Source organism: Fundulus heteroclitus, chromosome 13, assembly GCF_011125445.2.
Source record: "Fundulus heteroclitus isolate FHET01 chromosome 13, MU-UCD_Fhet_4.1, whole genome shotgun sequence".
In the NCBI taxonomy this organism is placed as follows: domain Eukaryota; kingdom Metazoa; phylum Chordata; class Actinopteri; order Cyprinodontiformes; family Fundulidae; genus Fundulus; species Fundulus heteroclitus.
This window is the reverse complement of record NC_046373.1, coordinates 2,819,377-2,844,082: the sequence shown is the minus strand read 5'-3', so window position 1 is coordinate 2,844,082 and position 24,706 is coordinate 2,819,377. Positions and strand designations below refer to the sequence as shown.

Here is a 24,706-nt window from a genome sequence, read left to right as displayed (position 1 = left end):
CAGAGTTCATACTTGTCAAATTGTCCCTCTCTGCTCTCCAGGATTCCTGCTTTAAAACTGTAATTTTAATAAAAAGGTTCAGTTTGACACATATTTTTATACCTGCAGCCCAGAAAATCTATTTGGATACACATTCAAGGTGAAACTTTGCACATTGACTATACATTTTGTTGGCCTGTGATCATCCAAGTACTTTTTACTACTAGTTTAATGTTAGTACTAACCTAAATCATCCAGCTTCCTCTTAAGCTCATCTCTATCTTCTGTCAAGTTCTTGCTTCTGGCTGACATATCTGAAACAAGGTATTGATCATCTTAATTTATAATAAATGTATTCATTACTTTGACGAACAAGAAAGCAGAAATCAACTATGCTGCACAATTAACAAGAGACACAAAACCAAATAGATTTCACCTAGAAGTTAACTGGAGGTTCTCTGCAGAAGGAAAATCCAACAAGGACCAATTTATGTGCAGTAAATGTAACACTTTATTACACTTAACAAAGTTAATAATCTTCCAACTTGTATATTTGTATGTATGTATGTATGTATGTATGTATGTATGTATGTATGTATGTATGTGTGTATGTGTGTATGTGTGTGTGTGTGTGTGTGTGTGTGTGTGTGTGTGTGTGTATGTATGTATGTATGTATGTATGTATGTATGTATGTATGTATGTATGTATGTATGTACGTATGGATGTACGTATGTATATTTGTATGTATGTATGTACGTATGTATGTATGTATGTATGTATGTATGTATGTATGTATGTATGTATGTATGTATGTAGTTAAACACATTTCCTAAGTCTTGTGACAATCAGAACCTTTTTACAGAAACTGAATTAATCTCATGGGAGCATCTCCCACTTTTCTGTCTGACAAAAACAGAATATTAAATTAAGTCCCTTAAAGAATCTCACAAACTTTTTCTCTTCACTCATGTTCACACACAATATAATACTAGAAGTATTTTATCATCTGCCTTAATGCACATATAGACTTTAGTGACATTGTATCTTCAATCCACAGGGTTTAGTAAAATGTTGCCACACCCTCTGCTGCTGTAGCATCGTTGACTGCCTACAAGGTTTAAGGGTGTTCAGGTGAAATTGTGGTGATTCTTCCAGACGCTCATTCATGAGGTCAGACACTGATGTGTGATGAGAAGACCTGGCTTGCAGTCCATCTTCTAATTCATTCTTATGGTTTTCTGTTGTGTTGAAGTCGGATTGTTTTCTGCACCAAACTGTTTTATCCTTATGTTTATGGACTGGTTTTTGCACAGTAATGTTGGAAGAGGAAGAGTCCATCCCCAAACTGTTTCCACAAAGTCCACATATATATTAGGGGGATGATTCGTTGTATTGGCTGAAATTCTATGTCGATTCAGCGGGTTTCTTCCTCGTATTTGATCCGTTGTTCAGAAGAGAGGACAACCTTTCCTACTGTTCTACTGAAACTGCTTTCTTTCCACTCATTTTGAGGCCTCAGCATTTAAACCAAGGTTTAAACTGTTCTACTCTGTTTCTCGGTTGAAGCACCCAGATATGAAGCTCCAAGGACGTTGTCATCTTCCAAAATGATTAGTGTTGCAGTTTTTGCCATTCTAGTTTGTACTCTGCTTGTCCGAACATCCGGGAAACTTGAGCTGTCGCGGGGCAAGTGTGACGTCATTTGAGAAAAGCCCCATATGAACCTTCCTTTTACTTCCTTTTACCAAGTCCAACTCCTGAAAAACAGTTTCAGACCATAATCCCCTCTGTACAAAACTTACTTGACAATGTGCAGGTGAGTGATAATAGCCAAACCCAGAGTCATTGGTTGCATAGCCTGTCAGAGAATCCTGATTTGTTATTCAAGTAAACATCTCTGCTGATCCAGAGTGCAGTGGTGGCCTGCTTTACAGCACTTTGAATTGTCTTGTTACTGAAAAGATCTTTATAAATAACATTAACTTGCCTTGCCTTTACACCTTCACTTCTGACATCTTGCCATTTTCTTGGTGATGTTATTTTTTTTTATTTCCATGCAACTGATTGGCTAATATGAACCCATTCCATGAAGTTATCTACATACTGCTCTCGATTAGGAGAGAACTTTGGAGGTCTGCTGCTTTTTATACAACAGCAAGTTGGTGGCACATGTGCACTACGCCCCCTCAGCATTCGCTGACCCTGATCTGTGATTTTACAAAGCCGTGGGTGATATTTCACACTTGGATTTATTGGAGAGGTGGCATCCAGTCACTGCATTAACTGGAATTGATTGAGCTGCAGAGAATGACCAGTTCTTTCACACGTATGCAGAAGCAGTCTGAATGCCTATATGTTGGATTATGTAAACCTGTGGCCATAGATTGGTCGAAATCCCTGAATGCAATGATAAGGATGGGTGAGCAAACATGTTTGGCATTAATATGTTGCAAATACTCTTCAATGCTAGGAAATTGTTAAGTTACTGTCTGCATTAGTTTTATCATAATAATCAGTGAGGAGCTGTGTGATCTTTGAACCGATTGGTGATGCGTTGGGAAAATGTTTGGGCATGTCTATGTGTGAAAATCAATAAGAATTTTCAAGGTTACTCACGGAGGGCTAGATAAATGATAAGAACGAGCTGAATTAGAGCCAAAGGTCCCAGGGTAATTGCTCCAACTTTGTAGAGTTGAACTCCTGTGTAAACACATATAGAGTGATATAAACCACCTCAAAGTACCGCCGTGATATAAACTGCAAATATAATAATATGCACATTTAAAATGACTATATAAACTTCATAAAAATAACACCGCAAACACAATAAACACCAGAGGTTTTATTTTAAGGAAACACAAAGGACAACATGTTAGGCTATTAATTAATGTTTAATAGTTACTGAGAATAAAACAATGGTAGCCTTTACTTTGATTTTGTTTTTTGTTATTAATGGAGAAATGAATTAGACTGACTGTGACTCATGTGATTGTTTCATTCTAGTAAAGGAGAACAATTATTTCATCAAGAGCTGAAAGCATTAGAAACATTTTATACACATAAAACAAAAAAAGTTTCATTCAAAGAACTTCATCTGCTTGTTTGACATTTACCAAAGTTTTGCCTCACAACACAAAATCTGCAGTTATTGTTTCATTAAATAAAAACATTGATTATATAATATTTTTCACCTTTTGACAAATGCTATCCCAACTTTCATCCCCTCCTTTACTGACTGCATCTCTGCCCAAAAAAATCCTCCAACTGCTTCAGATTACACAGAACTAATTTTAGGAAGTCCACTTTTCTTTAAGCCTTTAAATGACTCTGCGTGCAGACTGAGATTCTTGGGCAATATATTAAATAGTGAATTTAAATCTCATCAACTATCTTGTGAAATCAGTTCAACAGAAAGAGTTTCCTAAATTTCAAAATCATACCTTTGACACATTTCCTTCCTTGAATCTTTTTTATTATTAGAAATTTAGCACTTAGATACTTTTCGTAAATAAATTTGAATATGGACATTATTATTTTTTTTTTGTGTAGCAATTTTACTTAATTTTTGCATCAGAAAAAGTGACTACGCAAACAAAGCTGTAAACGATTCATCATGTTTCAATCTGACATTTTTGTTGAAGCTGATTTTTCTCTTACCAGATGCTGCAGAAGAGGCTTTTCTGTCTTCCTCTGAGTGGCTCTTCGGAATATCATTACTGTACAAAGGTGAACCGACTTCATCATATGTTGTAGATATTTCATATTCCTCTTTATGAAGAACCATGTTTGGTTTTAAAACAGCAGTAAGTAACTGATTTGTAGCAGAAATCTGTTCTTCAGATGGCTTCCTTTAACAGATCTCAGCACTTAAGATCCAGCTTGTTCCTTAATGGCAGCACGATAAGCAGCAATATTGCAGTGATTCTCCTTTTTAACAAAAACATCTTCCTCATTTTCTCAGAGCGTCACTTTCTTACATTAAACTGTTGCTTTAATGGAAGATTGAAATTTAAAGAAAAGTTTGTCAATTCAGCAACTATTTTGCCTAGTTTAAAAATTTGTTGCTAGAGAACCACAGGCCATATTTATGAGTTAAGAGGAACAAAACAAATTTATTGTTTAGATATTCTGGTCACTGTACAACTGAGTTCAGGCTAGAAACAGGAACTTTTGCCACATCTTTTTTCTTCCTATGTTTCTTGTGCAGATTTTAGCAAAGTTGACTTTCTTATGAACGTCTTTTTTTTTTTTTGTTTACTCCAATTCTTTTTGAGTCTGTTGGTTTTCTTCTCAAAATGCTCTGATTCATTTTAACTCTTATTACTTCACTTGGAAGTAACCTTTACTCTGGAACCTTTTCACATCTTGAACAATGTAACCACCATTTTTAATGCGTAGATGTGTTGGTCTTGAAAGCTTACAGAGAGTTGTTATAATACCAGGACATCCATAGTTCAGATAATAAAAAAAGCATTCTAAAACTTCTTCCACCTCTAACCTGTTAAGGCCTAAAAATGTCAAGAATTGTGCCAATGATAATTTATTTGTGCTTTTGCTTCCAAACTTAGTCTAAATTCAGAAGTGATTATTTTCAGAAATATATTCTCAGAAAAAAATCATTAATGCACGTCACAAATCTGTTTTATGGATGACCAACAAGAAGATAGACTTTGTTGAAAGAAAGGCATGATAAATTTCATTTAACGTTTGCTACAACCCGCATGTAACCTCAGATGGCAGATGGTGTTAATGGTACTACAGCTTCATAACATTTCAACGCATTTCATTGTGAACAATGCTGAAGTGTTGGTCCAATCTCAGAGACTTAAACAGCATAAACAGGAACATAAAAATCAAATGAAACTCTCAAAAAATTATATGCTTTTGCTTTTTAAAGATAAAAACACGTACTGTGCCAGGAATATTTAGTCTATTTTAGAGGCTGTGTTAATATTTTAGAATTAGTTGGCATTACCGTAAAGCTGTAAAACGGTAAAGACAAAAATAAATGTACGGTACATATAACTCTGCTCTCTTCCAGTAACTGACTTTCAGATCGCATCTGGTTATTTGTTCGTCTTATGTGGTATTTTAAAGTTTTCATGGTTTAGAAGTCAGCATGAAGTATTTCAAGAAGAAAAGTCTTAATATTTCACAATGACTAAAGTTTGAATCAGCAGTCTGATGGGGGTACTTTTTTATTCCTGCCGACCTGTAAAAGGCATTTCAGATGAAAAAATTAAAAAATTCAGGCCAATAATTTATTTATTGTTCTTCTCAACAGCTGCTGGGACATTGACACATGATACAAACCACAGACTATTCATAAAGCAAAGGAAATATTTTAAATGGACAAAAACGCTGGAGATATTTGGCCCTGCGCAGCTGGAATTGATGCAAGAATTTAGGACAGCTTACTGTCCTAAATTAAGGAGACCCAAAGGAGACCCAAACAAGTTACGGGTAATTTTGGGTAAAAGTTTAAAGCAGGGGCAGGTTATACAACAACATATTTCATAGAGTGTTGTTCAGTCTATTGTCTGAAACAACTGCCGGATAGTGTGCGGCCATCTAGGCAATGCAGATTTATTTGTACAGCACATTTCAGTACAAGGACAATGTTAAGTTCTTTACATGATTAAAACATTGGAAAAGAAAAACTAAATAAAATCAATTGGAATAAAATGTAGGAACATTTAAACAAAATAAAAACATAGCAAAATGTAAACTAAAAGCAAATATTAATCTAGTTATGGTCGCCTTTGCTGGCTCATTGTAGGATTAATGTAAATCTTTTCTGTTCAATAAATGAACAATATGAGTGAGCATTTTATTTGTGTGTAAAAAATAAATTACATTTAGCTTATATGAAATAGACATTCTGCGACAGACTGGCGACCTGTCCAGGGTGTACCCCGCCTCTCGCCCAGTGAACGCTGGAGATAGACACCAGCAACCCCCGCGACCCCATGAGGGATTAAGCGAATCAGAAAATGGATGGATGGATGGAAATTGACATTCTAGTGTGTTGGCTTTTGCCAATTAAATTTTTTGCATCACAAAAAATGTATTGCTGTTAATAAGTGTTGAGGGGCGACTGTGGCTTGATGGATTGAGTAGTTGTATTGCAATAAGTAGGTTGTGGGTTTGATTCCACCTTCCCCTTGTCACATGGTCAATGTGCCCCTGGGCAAGGCACTTAATCCCAAGTTGCCTACCGAGCTGTGTATGAATGTGTGCCATTAGTGAGAGCAATTGGGTGAATGTGGCTCTAGTTTACAGTGCTTTGAGCGGTCAGCATGACTGGAAAAGCTCTATACAAGTTCAGTCCATTTAAGTGTCCTACTTAACTTGTCATAGCAGAGATGCCACTGTTCCCAGCGATAAAAATTACTTTTACAAGACATTTTCTTTCAACATGAATTTTGCATTAATCAAATGACATCCTGTTTCCCATCCAAAATCTAAAAGAATATTTTCTGGGTGCATAGAACTGTGGGACCAGCTTTCCATTTCCCAATTATAAGTTATAAATTTGAGCTCACCAAGCTTTAGGTTTGTTTCAACTTTCTCTGACTTCGTTTGGTTTTATTTACAGAACTACGTTTTTCTCACAGATCCAAAAGTTTTGATCTTCACACGGTATGTCGTTCCAGCTGTTTTCAAGGTCAAAGAACCTTATCTCCACACAGTTCTCCTTTTTGCCTTCAAAACCATTTGGCTCTCCAGGACCCCAGTAGCTGAAAACCAAAGAGGACAAAACACAAAATATTTTAATAAAGAGTGTAAACAAAAAATATATATAATTAACCTTTTTCCATTATTCAAATATTACTTGCAGATTTATTAGGCAATGGCTGAAATGCTTTAAGCTTGATCATTTTGCTTTTAAAGTAAAAAAAATAGATGAACAAAAAACCTTTCGGTCAGCCAAGTCCCATCTACCCATTTCCACTTCCTTGGCTCGATCATTTTAAGTCCAAGCCATGTGAGTCTGTGAAACTGTCTTGTAAAGTCCTTACACAGAATATGTAACCATTAGAAATTGATTCAAATTGAGATTTATTTGCACTCTTCATATTCTGCACATACAGTATTTTCTTAATGAAATTTTTTATTATGTAAAAAAACAAAACAAAATAAGCACATTTACCTGTTCCTCTTTGGTGTTTATAATCACCAGATCCGCTCCTTGTCGCTGACAGAACTCTCTACTCCCGTGCCAGGATGTCGTATTGACAGAAATATAATACAAACTGGTATGGAAATACAGCCATCCCCGTTGGATGTAGTGCCCTGTTTGGAGAGAAAGTGTGTTTCCATCATATTTTGACGACTTTCTAAAGCGTAGCGACAAGAAGGGGTATGTTGAGCCATGTTAAAGAATCAAAAATCTTATCAGTCTTAGTAAATATTTTGTCTGCTTCAGGTTCAATTCTGCAGGTTAAACAGCACAACCACTGTCAGTGGCCTTCAGGTTGTTCTGGCCACAGAAGCACTGGCTTCTTCTCCTGTCAGAGGTGTGGCTGTTTGTTTCTGGTTCAGAACCGAATTCCCAACACCACAAAGACTGGCCCTCCTGAGAGTCATTGTACATGTTGAATTGTGGATGAAAACAGGACCAAAACTTACCGAATTTGCACAGGCAGGACCAAACTTGATTTTGAACTATTATTTTTGTTTAAAATAAGGCAGAGAATGTCTGCAGACAACATATTCTCAACGTATCATCAAGAGTTACCGCCTTAACTAAGGTTTTAAAAATGGAAAATTTTATCTCCTGTTATCATGACTTTCGTTGTCCTCACACTTACCAATGAGTTGTCTCTGCTTGTCTGTCTCATTTCTGCACATGGTCTCTGTAGGTGATGGCTGAGTGTCAGATTTGACTGAAAAAGTAAAAAGTTAATCCACACTTTGAAAAAAAAGCACTTCATCATGACACATAGAAATGCAAGTGGGCTCAGATGTGGGAGGTTGTGACTAATTTTGAGGGGAAATGAGAGCCATGAAAAAATTGGAAAGTCCTGTGCTTACCCCCTCCTCTCTCTTTTTGACTAGTTCCTCTGACTTTTCACAACTTTCAAAACAGTCAGAAAGTCTTAACATTACGAGTCCTTTCACCAGGTACAATAATTTGAACACTGAACCCCTGCTGAAATATGACCACGTCAATACATATTAAATTCTTTCATACTTATAATTTGTTTAAAAATTCCAAGGTGAGATTGGATCATTTCAAGGGAAATTAAATCATTGTTTATAGATCACATTTATATTATTCACATCTCTATGTGAGATTTTATCTATGTTGTACTTGTGTTTGTATTTTAACTGGTGTGCCGTCTTGGCCAGGTCTCCCTCGAAAAAGAGATCTCAATCTCAAGGGACTTCCTGGTTAAATAAAGGTTAAATAAATAAATAAAAAAAAAATATATATATATAGTCACAAAGGGAAACAAATGGAAATATTCTTCCTGAACATTTTGACTCTGTTGGACAAACCCAACACAACAACATATCTACATCATAATAGATGCCAATAGATTATTTTTGTCTTTCAGTCATCCAGGACATGACAATCCTAAGAGCTTACGCGGAAGAGAACAGGACTTCTTATCTTGTTTCCTGAAGTAGTTTCTCCCCTGTTATTTTTACACATGAAAAATCCACACTAAACTGAGGCCTCAGGTTTCATCTTTCTAACACACACTCTGCAGCCCTGACTCAACAACTCACACTGACCAAAGCAACTCTCATGGCATCATTAGGAATGCGTTGGATTGTCAAGAAAAGAACAGGTTAAACACTGAGCTGGATGTAGGGTCTGGGCAATGACTCACGTGTCGTAATTACCCCGCTATTGACTTCAGTGGCCCTATTCATGTGATTGTTATGACTAAAAATTTTAATCCTCTACTTCCACCCATGTTCAGAACTGACGATAGCTTTTGGATGAGCGGCAAAACGTCTTCAAGAAACAAAAGAAGAAATCCAATTTCCTTCCAAGTAAGCACTTTGGAGAATTACTCAATTTAGTCTACCATCTCTTTGATACAAGATTGTAAGATGCACCTTTTTTATTTACATTAAATAAGCAATTTGTGTAATTGTAGAAACATTTTGCTATTCGCTTAGTTGATATTCTTGGGGCAAAGAGCCCTGTTGTCACACAGCAAAAGGTATAAAACTCACAGAGTGTCAGACGGAGAGAAACGTTGAGACCAGCTTGCAGGATGCAAAGGAGTCCAAAGCTAACACCAACCAGTCTTAATAACTTTTGGCCGGGAGCTACAAACAGGGAAAACATAACAAAGAAATCATTCTGTTGCAGCTTATGAAAAACTTTGTTTTTCAGTGTTGCTACTATCACTATACCCTGAGACACCTATAAAGCTCAAAGATAAACAGAGGTTTCATTCAGTCATTTATCAAGTCTAGTAAATAGATGTTTACAAAATAAATTGTGTTTAAAGCTTATTGTTATTATTATAAATCAGCAACAAGTGTTTTTTTTAACATAAAATATGGCATATCAAAAAGCCCAAGATTTATTTTAGTCTTACCTGGTGCAGCATTGCTCCCCTTATTTTCAGCACCCGTTCTACCTGACTCTGCAGGTAGATTTACATAATCCATGTTGAGCCCAGCTGGTTCTCCATCAACAGCTCTCACCATTTTACCTTCAGACCACCACAATGACAATGGGCTAGAGATCTTTGTTTGCATAGAGATAAGGTGCAAAACACTTCTCCTTTTGTCAATTAGGCAACAAAATGGCACATGCTTTTTCTTCCTCTTTCAGGCATTCTAACTGATGTATCCCCTTAAAAGGTCAGAAAAAAACATTATTTCACACATTCCCCTGATTTGTAAAACTGAGGAAATGCATATGTCCTCATGGTGATGGTATGATGATCTTTCTTTTCTTCATATTTATTTGTTTCTGTCTTCCTGAAAATTAATCGACTTGCAAGAAAATACTGCTAACAGTAGCTGTTACTTTTATGATAATAATAACGACCTAAACTCATTAGATCAGGTCATAATAATGGTTTACAACGTCAAATGTACAGCAAAATCAAGTCAACAAGACAACTATGATAACAGTGGATATGGAGCTCCTTTATTCTTTATATAAAAAAAAAAAAAGAACCAGAGGAGGATGAGCAGATTACGAGTAATGACATAGAGAATGGAAAAAAAAATTAACAGCAGAAATAATAGGGAAGAACAACGACTGCAGCAGATTACACAATCCATAGAAAATGCAGAAACTATTTTTTTATTTTTAAGCATTATAATCTAATATTAACATGTAATATATAAATCTACAGGGACATCAAGGCTATCTCGGGCAATGCCCACTGTAAGTAATTCAGAATTTTTGCCACCAATGTCAGATGGTGCTTTTAAAAAATGGGAGAGCAAGGGCCTGATTGTCATTGATCGCACTTTCCATGGGCAAATTGACCTTAAAGGTATACTATGCAACCGGGGTTGATTTTCCAGCGAGGCTCCCCCCAGAGGGCGAAAGTAAAAGTGCACTGTTGTAAAGATGCTCAGCTGTTCTGGTTTCTCCGTCAAGCCAGGCGCGATTGTTTTTAGCTTAGCAGACAGGCGAACGCAAGGAAAAGTCGAAAAAACGGCAGTACAAACAATGACTAACACAGTGAAGGTATGAACATCAGGGTTTCCCGCAGCGCTATCTTGGCGAGGCGGCCGCCTCGCCAAACTCACGCTACCGCCTCGCCAACATTCAATAAATAAATAATAATAATTAAAAAAACTCGATATGCTTGCATGTTTATTTGACGTTAACACGCGTTTCTTTGTTGTTGCTTTCGCGCGTGCATATAGTGAATGGCAGGGCAAAAACACATGGAGTTCTCGCCGTAAAGCAAGACCGACTCTCGCGGTCTTGCACGAGACTTCTGAGCCTGTGGGTGCGGGCCGAGGGCTCCTGCAATAGCGTACCGCAAGCTATTTTTAGAAACGTAACGTCACGATGACGTCACATCACGTGGTACGCAGTAGGGCAAGCTTGCATAGTCCGCCGCTGTGTCGCTGTAAAAGAGACGTGCGTTACCCTTGGTTTTACTTGGTAAACGACAGCTTTTTCCAAATCTAAGACCATGGTTTTTAAACATTGTTGCTATGGAACGTGCAACAGCGACTCGAAGTACGCTGATCGGCCGCATATGAAGGATGTTTTCTTCAAGACTGCCAAGGAGAAATGTGTGCGCTGGGTTCACCGGTGCGGTCAGCCTACACAACAGTTCAACCCGGAAAAAGTTACCAAATTCACCTACATATGTAGCAAGCATTTTGTTGGAGGAAAGGGCACAACCGAAGAACATCCTGACCCAATTCCAGCGACATCAAGCAGTGAACAGGTAAGAGTATTTTGGTGGCCGACATGTTAATAATGAAGCACCTGCTACCATGATAGCATATAGGCTATCATGGTAGCAGGCGCTAACTTGATACCCTGCTACCAGGATAGCTTACTCAAAAACATTTCAAATAAGACAAACATTAAACATATACCGATCCCTGGACGGTGATTACAAACAAAAAAACGACCGACGACGCCATGACCGCCGCGCAGGAAAAAAAAAACCCAAAGCTTACCGTTCGATCAACTCGGCCTGTTTTCCGGTCTTTTTAAGCCCTCGACACTCAAGCCATCGTTTGAGCTGAAGGTTGGTGTGGTCTTCCACGGTTCGACCAGTAATCCGTGTGCCTGGGACATCGTCTTGCGAAAGTTTAACGGCTGTAAAGTCGGCAAAAGGGGCGTTGCTCTTGAGACGGTGACGTCATGACGTCATGGAAACCAAAAAAAATGTTTCAGACTCCATTGAGGACTTATACAAGGAAAAGTGATGGCCATTAAAGAAAAACATGCTTCTCCAGTGTTTGGAGCTTCAAATTAAATTTTCTCTGTCAGTCTGTGTAATTATCTTTGTATACAAAATCTCAGATTCTTGCTTGACTATTAAAATAAGATGAGATAAGATAAGATAGGCTTTATTGATCTCACAGTGGAGAAATTCACTTGTCACACATCGGTTTAATAAACAAAAGAAGGTGCCAAAAGGAGGAAAAGGTTGCATTACTCTGAGTTGTCCAGAGGCCAAAAACGGAAACCCAAAAACACATTTTCTTCATATAAATGTCTTATCAGTAGAATTTAGATTGACTCAATTTTTTATGTATATTTGTTTATTTGCAGTACTAAATTGTTGTGTGGGCGGGTGGGGGTTAGAGGGATGTGAGTTAGCCTGGCCAAAGTGGCTAAAGAAGGCAGTCAGGCAAAAGATGTCCAGTGCAGCAGGTGGTTTATTCACAAAAAAGGTGTTGAAAAAATATTTACAAAAAATCTAAAAAAAAAAAAAAATAACTAAAAGGTTTAACATGCGCTCAACAGATCAAAACTGAACAAAAAGCAACCAAAATTAATGCCACGTGCACACAGCTACACTGACCAGGGGTCCGTTCTTCGTACGTCGCTAACTCAGTTAGCAGGATTTCATTGTTGACGATTTGCCATGATCTTGGATCGTTTGGTTCTTCGAAAGACTTCCTGCACTTGTTGTCATAGCAACAAGTGCGCCAGCTTGAGCCTGCTCCAGAGCAGGCTTATTTCATGTAAACAAGATTAGATCACGGCTGTATAAGCGGAGATGGGAAGTCTGACGTAGCCATGTCCATTTTTACGACTGCAACCTGTTGCGGAAGGTGCAAGAATAATTTGCAGAGTTTTTCGAATTAATCGCGTATTGCGCAATAGACAGGATCCTTTAGAGCAGCGCAACAGTGTAATTGTAGAGAGATTTTTCTTGGTGGCTGTTATAAACAGACAAACACATCATTTAACAGTGGCTTTTAAAGAGGAAAAAGTGGTGTTGGAGCCATAAATCTAAAATTTTAAGTTATTTGTATGGTGGTTTGCTTTTTATTTTTATCCTATTCAGTAAGAACATTTGTTCGGGCCATTTTATTGTGAAGTTTAGTTTACTTTGAAAGGCTTGCTTCCTGTCGAGCCGTATATTGTATTAGAAAAAACTATGGTTGGATTATCTAGACACGGAGCAATACAGTTTTACCGTGTAAACTGTGGATGACTTGGAAAAGGAAGATTTTCATTTTTTATGGATAAAGATTGTTTTTTTTTTTTGTTAAAATTCCCAGTTTGCACGTGTTCTTTACTTCCAGTGTCTAAGGAATGACACTGAAATTTGGATCTCTTGACATAATAAGTGCCTTTTTAAAATACAGTATAATAATTAAAGGCTACCATTTTGTAGAATATTCTTGTATTTCACTTTTACTTGTCCCCATGTTCTAGTGGGTCCCGTGGAGGCTCTGATATAAAAGAACAAAGTAAATATGAGATTATTAAAATGCAAAAATTAATACTGTAGAAAGTGATAGAAACATCTACCATGGACAGTATTTACGCATTAATTTGTCTGCTGCTTTTTGCCAGCCCTCTCTCCTGGCTTTAACAGATTTTTAGGTGTTTTAATTAATGACTCAAATTCGGCATAACCTTCCATTAAAAGCTCTTGTTCTGCTTGGGAGAAAAACTGTGGGCGTTCTTTGCTGAACAGCCAATAGCAGCGCTGCTGATCAATGTTTCTACTATCGATACATTTCCCCTTTTAAACAAACGCATGAACGCGCAGTTATCTCAGATAACTCAATCCAGTGATACTAATCGTAAACAACAGGTGTGTTCGAAGAACCCAATTAGCCGGATCAGGATTAGCCGGATGAAATCATCTTGGATGTGTCATTTGATCTTGGATGTTTTAAGCAGCGTACGAAGAACGGACCCCTGGTTCTCCCCCTCTCTCTAACCTCTCAACTGCTTGTCTTTTATACTCTTTCCCCCCAATGTAGACAAAATGGCCTCCAATGGACTCTCCCACACAGGCACCCCCCCCCAAACAATTGATACATTCCCTATCATTGTTTAAATCAATACAATTCAGCACTATGTCTGAATATGAAAACAATGCAAATTTAAATACAACAGCATGAAAGTACACTATGCCAAAACTCAAGGACAAAAAGACTGAAGTAGGTATCGCTTCCCCCTCTTCAGTTGGTACCTTCCTGTGCCCTTCCTCCAACAGGAAGGCCTAATTTCCAGGAAGTGAGGTAACACTTCCTCCTGCAACACATCAGGTAAGTTCACCAAAATAAAATACACAAGATAAATAAAAAACAATTACAAACAAACTGAATGATTTAAACCAAGATGTTATAGTAAATAATCAGTAGAAATGCAAAACATAAACAAACCCGGGATAGTATATATTTGCAAACTAAAGACTAAATACAATATGGCTAAATCAAACAAGCCAAACTGTTACCAATATATATATATATATATATATATATATATATATATATATATATATATATATATATATATATATATATATATATATATATATAAACAGACAAATGGTGTTCTCACCCACTTTGTCACAAGGGACTATAGCTCAATGACAAGTTGAAAGCACAAATATGATAACATCAAATTAAATGACAATAATTAGCACTTGTAATAGTCAAAACAACAGTGATGTTTAGTCTGTTTAGAGAAAGGGTGTCAAACTCAAGGCTTGGGGGGCCAAATCCGGCCCGTCAAGGCAATTTATCCAGTGTTCAAGAGCCAAAAAAGGCACATCATGTCATAAAGTACAGACATATATTAAATTGTATAAGTGGCTAAAACTAAGGGTGCTACTTTTATGTTACTGTGCATGTTTTTTATATTTCTATGTGAACAGAAATGAAACGAAACGAAAAGTATCATCTATACATGTGCAACAGGCCCTTTTAATGACTTCATGATGCCAAAGTGGCCCAATATAGAAATGAGTGTGACACCCGGGATGTGTAAGTTTGAGCCTTCATTTGTGCCCCAACCCCACCCCCTCCCCCGCCATTCTAAATTGGAGACTTTAATTCCACTTTTTAAATAAAACCTGTTCAAATTTACTTTATAGTCATTTTACAACCTGATAGGAGATTTCACTACAAACTAAGGTTTTACTTGATGGTGATATAAATCTAGATTAAAATTAACCGTCGCCAATCTGTAAGATTGGCTACTGTATTATTCACAGCAATTAAAAAAAATATGACTTTTTCGTGACCACTTTTGCTTTCAAGATTAACTGAGCATAAATCACAAGAAGTCCTTTCCCCCCATCCAACATCTAAAACACTGTTTTCAATGTGCATAAAACTGTGAGACTAGCTTTCCATTCACTGATTATAAGTTAGGAGCTTCAGCTCCACTTCAATGGTCTCTAACTTGGTTTGGTTTTATTTACAGAACCACCATTCTCTCACAGATCCAAAAGTTTTGATCATTACACGGTGTGTCGTTCCAGCTATTTTCAAACGCAAAGAACTTTATTTCCACACAGCCTTCATTTGTGCCTTTGTAATTGTTTGGCTCTCCATCCCCCCAGTAGCTGAAACCAAAGACAAAATAAGAAAATATGAATGAGAAGAAAAGATACTTTAATAAAGCATGTAGAAAACCAAAAGTATATATAATTTATTTCCATTATTAAAATTTGATTTAATTTCTTCATATTAAATTGACAGATTTAATTAGTCAACAGCTGAAATGCTTTAGGCTTTAACATTTTATTTTTAAAGTAAAAAAAGAAGAAAGATAACCTTTTGGTCAGCAGAGTCCCATCTACCCATGTCCACTTTCCTGACTTAGTGACGTTACGAAGTCCAAGCCATGTGTGTCTGTGAAACTGTCTTGTAAAGTCCTTACACATAAAATGTGACCATTAAAGTGGATGTAAATGGAGATTTCTTTGCATTCATCAAATTCTGCACACATTTTCAGAATAATAAGCTTTTTTATTTAATATGCAAAACATTTTAAAACACATTTACCTGTTCCTCCTTGGTGTTTATAATCACCAGATCTGCTTCATGCTGCAGACAGAACTCTCTACTCTCTTGCCAGGTTGTCGTATTGACAGAAATGTAATACAAGCTGGTATGGAAATACAGCCATCCCCGTTGGATGTAGTGCCCTGTTGGGGAAAGAAGAGATCTTAAGGCGCTTTTACCTTACAATTTGCATCATACCTGTGAAGGAGAGATGAACTATATTTGTGACATATGGAAAGAATAAACAGAACACAGACCTTTTACCTAATAGTGGTTTGAAATGCTCACATCATGTCATGTCATGTCATGTCAAAATGATTCTGCAATTCCTTTATGTGACTTGACCAAGGAGATGACTGTTGTATATTTGTAAACTGCCGGATAAAACCGTCCGTTTAGTGGCAGAAATGTCATCAAGAGTTTGCGCAGAATTTTTCATGGCGTCAACTATTTGTCAAGATGTAAACAACTGTTTAGAATCCTAAATATGAACCCTTTTGTATTTCCGTCTTTGAGAGACCGAGAACGTTCATGTAAATTGTGTATGAATTGCATACGCAAATAAACGGTCTTGATGATTAGCTGGACCAAATATGAAGTCTTTTTCCTGAGTCATTTTGTGTAATATATTTTAAGAAATTATTTTTGCCTGCTCCTGCTTCCTTTCTGGATCAAAATACCGTGCATCATAGAAGTAGTCTAAACCTTTTAATTCAGAAAGATTTTAAAGTGCAGAAACAAAAAGGACCATGTTGAGCCATGTTACTGAATGACACATGCCGTAAAACAGATAACATCTCCATGATGACACATTTTTTTCTTCAGATATCACTGAGGAAATGATCCCCTGTGAGGGGGACATGTGGCCTTGATTAAGGACTCTTAGTATTTTGTATGTCATCCACGCTGTTTTTTTAGTCCAGCGTTGAAACTTGTGATTAGTTCTCTGCCCTATTTAGAATAAATGGTCACGCAAAACTCTGAAGTTGACTCATCCTGAAAGGGTGTTTTATTTTGGTGAAACGTTTAGAGGAAGAAGGAGAAGACGACGAGTGTGCACATGGTTGAGTGTGTGGTAACCCTGTGGCCTGGGTTTCATTGTGTCTCCTTTCATTGAAGTCAGTTTCTGGACCTGTGGTTCTGAAGCTCGTCTCACAACTCAGTCGAGGGGAGAGCTAGCGACACGACCGTTGTTCGACCCAGCGGCCTTAAAGTTATTCTGTCCAGAGAAGCACTGGCTTCTACTCCTGTCAGAGGCATGGGTGTTTCTGGTTCAGAACTGGATTCCCAACATCTTCAAGGCTGAGTCTCCAGAGAACTATTGTGCATGTTGAATTGTGGAGGAAAACAAGACAAAACTTGTTTTTAAACTATTATTTTTCAAAGGAAGAGTCTATAGATAGCATTCCTCAACCTAGCAGCAGGAGATCCCACCTCAACTAAAGTGTTAAAAATGTTATATTCTTTTAAGAAAATACAAGTTATTGCAGTTTGTAGTTTAACACATTAAAACATGTTCAAGGTTATGAGTAATCATGAATTGTGGCTTCTTTCAAAAGCTTACTGAGCCCTTGACTAAAAAATGTTGACCAAAATGTATCTAAGCCAAGGTTTTTGTCTACCAACAAGCCTTCTGTTGCTATCAGCTTGCCTTGTCATCATCTGCCTTCACCGTCATCTTCTGCCTGTCAACTAATACAATCTTTACTATAAACTTTTTTAATCGTGTTCGGTGTTTGGCCCAAATAGCAGGTTTTTATTGTACAAAACATTACACTATGCCTCATCCTGCACAAGTTCGAACCATGAGTGAAAACAGTTTAGTTTGAACTGCAAGCCCCACCCCCGGCTGCTTTTTCCACATGAGAAACCCTCCTTCTCTACCTCCTGGTGTCCTCCCAGGTGACATGCACAGGACTAAACACGAGCCTCAGGCTTGTGCACAATCCTGCGGAGGAAACAAGGCTTCATTGAGGGACTTCTCTTTGTTTTGTCAGGTAAATTATATTTTCTCATGTGAATGGTCAACACCCCTCGTTGTGCCATTGGCAGAGAAAAGTCATCCAATGTCGACCTCTCTTCGCTGGTTATTCCTACTAAGAAACGGCTGCAATCGTTCGATCGTGCAACCAATCAGTCAATTGCTATTATCAAATTATGTCTTTTAACTCATAATACATTGAGTAAAAAGCATTTTTCTCAACCTGACAAAAATACATCCAGAAATTAGCCGCACTATGATTATCAGATGTATAACATAACAAACATATAATAATGATTTATCCATATTTTTTTTATTACTTATGCTCCTTGTAGTTAAGACTCTGTAGATGTGAGTGTCTCGTGATGAGTTTCATTGTCCTCATACTTACCAATGAGTTGTCTCTGCTTGTCTGTCTCATTTCTGCACACGGTCTCTGTAGGTGATGGCTGAGTGTCAGATTTGACTGAAAAAGTAGAAAGTTATTCCACACTTTGAAAAGAAAGCACTTCATCTTGTCACATAAATAGAAATGCAGGTGCCACCGCTAAGGACAAGGGCAGACTGCAGCGTGTCATCCGGTCTGCAGAGAAGGTGATTGGCTGCAATCTTCCATCTCTCCAGGACATGTACGTCTCCAGGACTCTGAGGCGTGCAGGGAAGATTGTGGCTGATCCATCGAACCCCAGTCACAGAGTATTTCAGTCACTTCCCTCTGGCAGGAGGCTGCGGTCCATCAGGACCAAAACCTCACACCACAAGAACATTTTTTTCCCATCTGCTACCGGCCTTATGAACAAGGCCAAGAGCCACCCGTGAAACTGGACACTGTCTCTCTCCCCCGTTCAGGACTTACAAGCTTCTGCGTTACATTAACGCACAGTTTACTGAGTGTATACTGCTTCTGTGTATACATCCTTTTACTTCTTATTTTACTGGATTCTTAATTTTTGTCTGCACCATCAATACCAAGTCAAATTCCTTGTAAGTGGAAACCTACTTGGCAATAAACTTGATTCTGATTCTGATTCTCTGATTCTGATGTGGGAGGTTGTGACTAATTTTAAGTGGACATGTAAAGTGTGAGGACACTGGAAAGTCATGTGCTTTCCCCTTCCCCTTTCTTTTTGAGTAGTTCCTCTGATTTTCTAAACTTTCACAACAGTGAAGGAGTCTTAACATCATGGAATCGATGTAAATTATTATGTGTATTAAGAGTCCTTTCACCAGGATAATTTGAACAACACTGATTGACATCCTCACTGCTAAACATGAAAGTCAACATTTAATTGGTTGTACTCTGCCAGATGTCCAAAATAATGGCAGTAAAGAAAGGATGGAAGCCATTCTTGTGAAGAGAAACCATCCATCATTAAATATTGGTAGAGGCCTCTTGTTTTCAATTGCCCCCTCTTACAATGCTGTTATTGCCAGTATAACCGCCCCCTGGGAAAAATAAATGGCCAGCAGAGCACCAACGATCAGTCAGTTGATGGTCCTCTCTTGCATATTAGTAATTAGTATCGGTGACAATCAAGTTTTGATTGTCACCGATAAACTTGTTGATTCACTATGTGAAGGTACTGTTCATAAGTTTTACCTGTAACTCCTTAGACTGAAGAAACGTTGTGGAGGAGGGATGAAATTTTCCAGGTACAACCCGTCCAGGGGACCTTCTCAGCTTTTTTGTTTTATTTGAGTAACAAACGCAATTCAGGAATTTTATTATTATTACAAGCTATTGCTGCTATATAACAAAATCCATAAGTCTTCATACATTTAATTTATTTAAAAAAAATTAAGGAAGTGGAGTTGTAAAACAAAGGAAATTAAATTATTGTCACAAAAGGAAAAGTCTTAAAATTCTGTCTGTACATCCATGTCAAGTTCAGAATCAAAGCTGTCTCCAATTAGAACTTATCTTGACAAAATGTCCCAATCTAGTCAAATAAACTACAAAAGCTTAGAGGAAACCAATCGCCAGCTAAGTTCCTCCTCCTGCTGCCTTGATGTTTGTCCCACAACTTTCTTTAAGAAAGTTTTGCCTGTCACAGCATCTGATTTGACTCAGATAATAAACACGTCCCTTCTGTCAGGTGTTTTCCCCCAGTTCCTAAAAACAGCAATTATCAAACCACTGTTAAAAAAGAAAAATTTGGACAAGCTACTTCTGCAGAACTATAGGCCCATCTTAAACCTCCCCTTTATCAGTAAGATTATTGAAAAAGCTGTGTTTCAACAATTAAACACCTTCTTAACAACGACTAGCCGCATTGATGTTTTCCAGTCAGGTTTATGTGCTCACCACAGTACAGAGACCGCCCTTATCATGGTGTTTAATGACATCCATATTAATGCAGACTGTGAAAGAATCACAGTGCTGGTATTATTGGACATTAGTGCAGCATTCAATACCGTTGATCACTCCATTCTGTTAGAGCACATGGAAAACTGGGTCGGCCTTTCTAGTACAGCACTTGACTGGTTTAAATCCTACTTAAAGGACAGGGACTTTTTTGTGTCAGTAGGTAACTTTACATCAGAGATGACAAAAATCACATGTGGGGTTCCCCCACAGTCCATCCTGGGTCCCCTCCTATTCAATATCTACATGCTCCCTCTAGCTCAGATCATAAAAATACAACATCAGCTACCATAACTATGCAGACGACACGCAGCTCTACATCACAATGTCACCACGTGACTATGCACCATTTTACGCACAGAGTAAAAGCTTGGAAGAAATCAATGCATGGACGTGCCAAAATGTTCTTCAATTGAATAAAAACAAAACTGAAATAATTATTTTTGGACTAAGAGAAGAGATCAAAAGTTAGCTTCAGCTAGAAACCACCGATCAGGCCCGAAACCTGGGTGTAGTGATGGAATCAGACCTGAACCTCCAAAAGCATCTAAAGACAATTACAAGGTCGGCTTTTTATCACCCGAGGAACATTTCCAGGAGAAAAGGACCGATGTCTCAGCAGGATCTGGAAAAACTAATCCATGTGTTTATTTTTAGTCAAATTGATTACTGCAACAGTGTAAAAACACTGTTGCAGCTTACACACCTTACATTGCTGATCTAGAACGTTCCTGCCAGCGTCCTCACTAAGACTAAGAAAGTAGAGAACATCATCCCAGTTCTAAAGTCCTTACACTGGCTCTCTGTTTCTCAGAGAATAGATTTTAAAATATTTTTCTTAGTTTATAAATCCCTAAATGGCTCAGCACCTAAATACATCACAGACTTGTTATCAGTGTATAAACCCTCCAGATCACTCAGGTCTTCTGGATCCAGCCTACTCTGCATACCCAGAACCAGAACCAAACATGGAGAAGCAGCAGTTCCTATGCTCCACTTATCTGAAACAAACTTCCAGAAAAGTGTAAAAGTGCTGAAAGCCTGAGTTCTTTTAAATCAAGACTAAAAACCCATTTGCGTAGGATTGCCTTTGACTGTTCTAGTTAAATTGTTTTACTGAAACATCATTAGTTCAAGTATGTTCATGTTTGTTCTGGATGTCAAGTTTGTAGTCCAACTGTTTTTAATATTTGGTTTTAGTTTCCATGTTTTTTCCCAATGTTTTATTTAGTTTAATTTCTTGTACATTTTATTCCAACTTCCTTTTATTCTGTTTTTATTTTCCTATATTTTAATCATGTAAAGCACTTTGCATTGTCTTTGTACTGCCATACAAATAAATTTGCCTTGCCTAAAATATTCTTCCTGACCACAGTTTGACTATGTTGTAAAAATCCAACACAACAACATATCTAGGTCATAATGGATGCTAGAGTTATTGTAGCTATTATATTTTTTTCTTTTCTTTTTAGTGTCCTGTCTGGCAATCTGGTAATAAGAATTGTTGTCTTACTTCCACAAAGAGCTCAAAAGATTTTACTCTCTTAAGTGAAGCATTATCGCTTTCACCATAGTGCTCTGCTTGATTTATATATGTAAATAGTTTTATTGTGATTTATGTAGGGAATAATTAATCGTATGTGGACACTACATTGAAAAAGTAAAAGAGGACAGAAAATTAGAAAGAAAAAAGCAGAAAAGGTGAAAGAAAGAGGAGACAGAAGAGTGAGATTGACAAAACTTCATCAGTCCGCTTCATCACCTGCAAAGACAGATATAAAAAGAACAGCACGACTAACTGATATAGAACTACAGATACAATACAGCAACACCTTGATACCATCACAAAAGTATATACAGTAATAATCAGAAATGTATAAAGTGGTAGCCTGTAGGTGTTTGTGAGAGTACACTTGAGTGTGTAAGGTTTATCCATGGGGAAAATGCTCAATAGTGGTTGTGAAGAGCCAAAGACCCCCCACCCCTCCCCCAGAGCACCAAGGCAGACGCCAGGGGACCCAAAACCGCAGACGCCCAAAGGAACCCCCAAAGTAAGGGTGCCCAAAATGGGGCCAACACAGGAAATCCCCCCCACCCCCCACAGAGGGAAGAGGGGAGACGGCCCCCAGGAAACACCCCAGCCGCTGCAACTCTGAAGCCCCCAGGAGCCGTGAGTATGAGGCCGTGGGCCCCGCTGGCAGCCAGCTACGCCAAGGTGGAACCGGACATGGGCCCCAGGGACAACCCAACCTTCCTGATTCTTGCTCCGGTCCTGGCCCCCCATCCTGCACCCAGGTCAGACGGCCCACGGGACAGCCCCCCCCCCCCCCCCACCAAGGATGGTGCCAACATGTCAACCAGAGCCCACCCCCGCCGCCCCCCAAATAAATCCTGAACATTTATCACCCCCACTGCCTCCACCTCCATGCCCTAGCCACACACCACACCTATTCCCGGGGAGGGCAGAGGTGTCATCCCTAGTCCCGGCAAGTTGCCCAGGCCCAACAACAGCCGCCAGCCAAGACCCCCGACCAGGTGGCTCGCTCCTCACCAAGCCCCAGACTCTAGGTGGCAATCGGCGAACAGAGGTGTGAGAAAGACATCGATCCTCCCTTGGCCTGCTCAAATGTTGTGTTGGTGTGTGTTGTTCTCGAGTGCCAAAGGGGGTGCCCGGCACAATCCACCCCCTGTTGTAACAGTGTGACCTCCTCCACTGTTGGTCAGTCCAACCCTTTGTCAATGTTGACTGGACCCAGAAAAAAATTAACCATTGTAGTTGCATTTCAGTTTATTTCCCTGTCACGTATTTGGCTTTTTGTTTATATATTTTTGGGCTGATTGGCCATTTGTTCCTATTCCCGGCTCCACTCTCCATAATCAGCGTCACCTGCTGCTACTAATTACCATCAAGTTAGCTCACCTGTTACTCCTCCTATTTAAACTGGCCTCCCACAGTCATTCCCTGCCAGATCGTCTCATTTCACTGCCTGTATGGATTGTCCCTCTGAGTTTGCGTTGCTCTGCCAGTTGATCCTATGTTCCTGTGCTCGTCCTGCCATCACTTGACCTGTGTGCACTGCCTGCTTCTATGTGTTCCTGGGAGGATCCTGTGCCTGGTATTCCTTTATCTGGGTATCCATCGGCTCTCTGATTCTGGACACAACTAGGACTTTTTTCTGACTACGATTCCTGCCTTACCCCATGGACTGAGCTGCCGTTTTCGACTCCTGCCCGTTCCAAGTCTTTGCTCTCTGCCTTTATTTGTTCAGCCTGTCTCAGCTACCATCAACTGATCTGCCGTCATCTGCTTGTTCCAGCAACTCGGTTATTTTCATCTGTTCAGCCAGTCATTTCCATCTCTTTTACAATAAACCTTATTAAAACGCAACATCATGTCTGACTCGAATACCCGGTTCCCAGTTTCACCAACATTACGTTTCCCTTAAGGATTTGGATCAAAATATATACAGATACAGCTTTTGAAAAGTGACTTTTCAAAAGTCCTTAAATATCCCCAAAAATGAGTTTGTATATTATTTTCTGGCGACTTTATATCATACCCAATTTAAATTCATTTTTGCTTTGATCCTTGTTTAGTCCAGTTCACTCATGAAGAGATGAAAAATTTTGACCTGATTAACTAAATATAGTTTTAAGAGTTATTTAGCAATCATGTAACTGCATTTCCTTACAGGGAACCATGAGGAAATTATAGAAAAATTGTTAATTCATGGATTATTAAAGTGGAAACAAAATGCCATGTTCGCTTAGTTTAACATGGCATATTCTTAAAGTACCCAGATACAACTTATTGTCTCTTGGGCAAACAGCCTTGTTGTCACACGACAAAAGGTATAACACTCACACAGTGTCAGACGGAGAGAAACGTTGAGAGCAGCTTGCAGGATGCAAAGGAGTCCAAGGCCAACACCGACCAGTTTGAATAACTTTCTACCTGGATCTAGAAACAAGAAAAAAAAGTAATTTTTCTGTTGCAACTAATGTCAAACTTTATTTTTAGCCTTGTTTTTTTATCAGTGCTGCTGCTCTCAGTGAACCGTGACACACATAAAGCTCAAAGGTAAGTAACTGAATTTTCATTCAGCAATTTATGAAGTCTAATAAAGAAACGTTGACAAAATAAATTGCATTTAAAGTTTAAGATTATAAATCACAAACAATATTGTTATTGTATATTTTATGCAAAATAGGGGGCATGTCAAAAAGTCCACCATCTATTTTCGCCTGTTTTTCGTCTCACCAGGTGCAGCGTGGCTCCCCTCGTTTCCAGCAGGCGTTCTACCTGACTCTTCAGGTAAATTCACATAGAACATGTTGAACTCATCTGGCTTTTCATCAGCTGCTCCTGCCATCTTACCTTCAGACCACCACAACGGCAATGGGCTAGGGATCTTTGTTTTGCGTGACATTAAATTGT

General features: G+C 38.4%; 2 protein-coding genes and 1 long non-coding RNA gene across 3 annotated transcripts; all 3 read right to left on the bottom strand.

Annotated features, from left to right (window-relative positions):
- LOC118565171 lies at positions 1 to 2,671 on the bottom strand. The gene is made up of 3 exons (XR_004932230.1): positions 2,597 to 2,671; positions 225 to 293; positions 1 to 57 (listed from the first exon to the last, which is right to left on the bottom strand). It is a non-coding gene; the product is annotated as an uncharacterized LOC118565171 (long non-coding RNA).
- Positions 2,672 to 6,536: 3,865 nt separating this feature from the next.
- On the bottom strand, positions 6,537 to 9,671 carry LOC105922920 (CD209 antigen-like protein E). Its single transcript, XM_012858843.3, has 6 exons — positions 9,547 to 9,671; positions 9,176 to 9,271; positions 7,795 to 7,869; positions 7,134 to 7,276; positions 6,900 to 6,997; positions 6,537 to 6,720 (listed from the first exon to the last, which is right to left on the bottom strand). Exons 1-6 carry the CDS (start codon positions 9,656 to 9,658, stop codon positions 6,573 to 6,575), a joined length of 672 nt encoding a protein of 223 aa, XP_012714297.2. The 5' UTR covers positions 9,659 to 9,671; the 3' UTR covers positions 6,537 to 6,572.
- A 5,323-nt stretch (positions 9,672 to 14,994) lies between these two features.
- Positions 14,995 to 24,646, bottom strand: LOC105922504 (CD209 antigen-like protein E). The gene is made up of 6 exons (XM_036144886.1): positions 24,530 to 24,646; positions 24,134 to 24,229; positions 18,295 to 18,369; positions 15,923 to 16,065; positions 15,692 to 15,792; positions 14,995 to 15,480 (listed from the first exon to the last, which is right to left on the bottom strand). The coding sequence occupies exons 1-6, from the start codon at positions 24,639 to 24,641 to the stop codon at positions 15,333 to 15,335; spliced, it is 675 nt and encodes a 224-aa protein (XP_036000779.1). The 5' UTR covers positions 24,642 to 24,646; the 3' UTR covers positions 14,995 to 15,332.
- Positions 24,647 to 24,706: the final 60 nt, after the last annotated feature.

Excerpts from the sequence above, each read along its gene's own strand:
- LOC105922920 (XM_012858843.3), bottom strand. The coding sequence starts at position 9,658 with ATGGTGAGAGCTGTTGATGGAGAACCAGCTGGGCTCAACATGGATTAT. Across the intron at positions 7,277-7,794 it reads CAAGCAGAGACAACTCATTG|GGCACTACATCCAACGGGGA; the intron begins GTAAGTGTGAGG and ends CTCTCCAAACAG. Across the intron at positions 6,721-6,899 it reads GGGACTTGGCTGACCGAAAG|CTACTGGGGTCCTGGAGAGC; the intron begins GTTTTTTGTTCA and ends TTTGGTTTTCAG.
- LOC105922504 (XM_036144886.1), bottom strand. The coding sequence starts at position 24,641 with ATGGCAGGAGCAGCTGATGAAAAGCCAGATGAGTTCAACATGTTCTAT. Across the intron at positions 18,370-24,133 it reads TTCTCTCCGTCTGACACTGT|TCAAATCTGACACTCAGCCA; the intron begins GTGAGTGTTATA and ends CTACTTTTTCAG. Across the intron at positions 16,066-18,294 it reads CAAGCAGAGACAACTCATTG|GGCACTACATCCAACGGGGA; the intron begins GTAAGTATGAGG and ends TTTCCCCAACAG.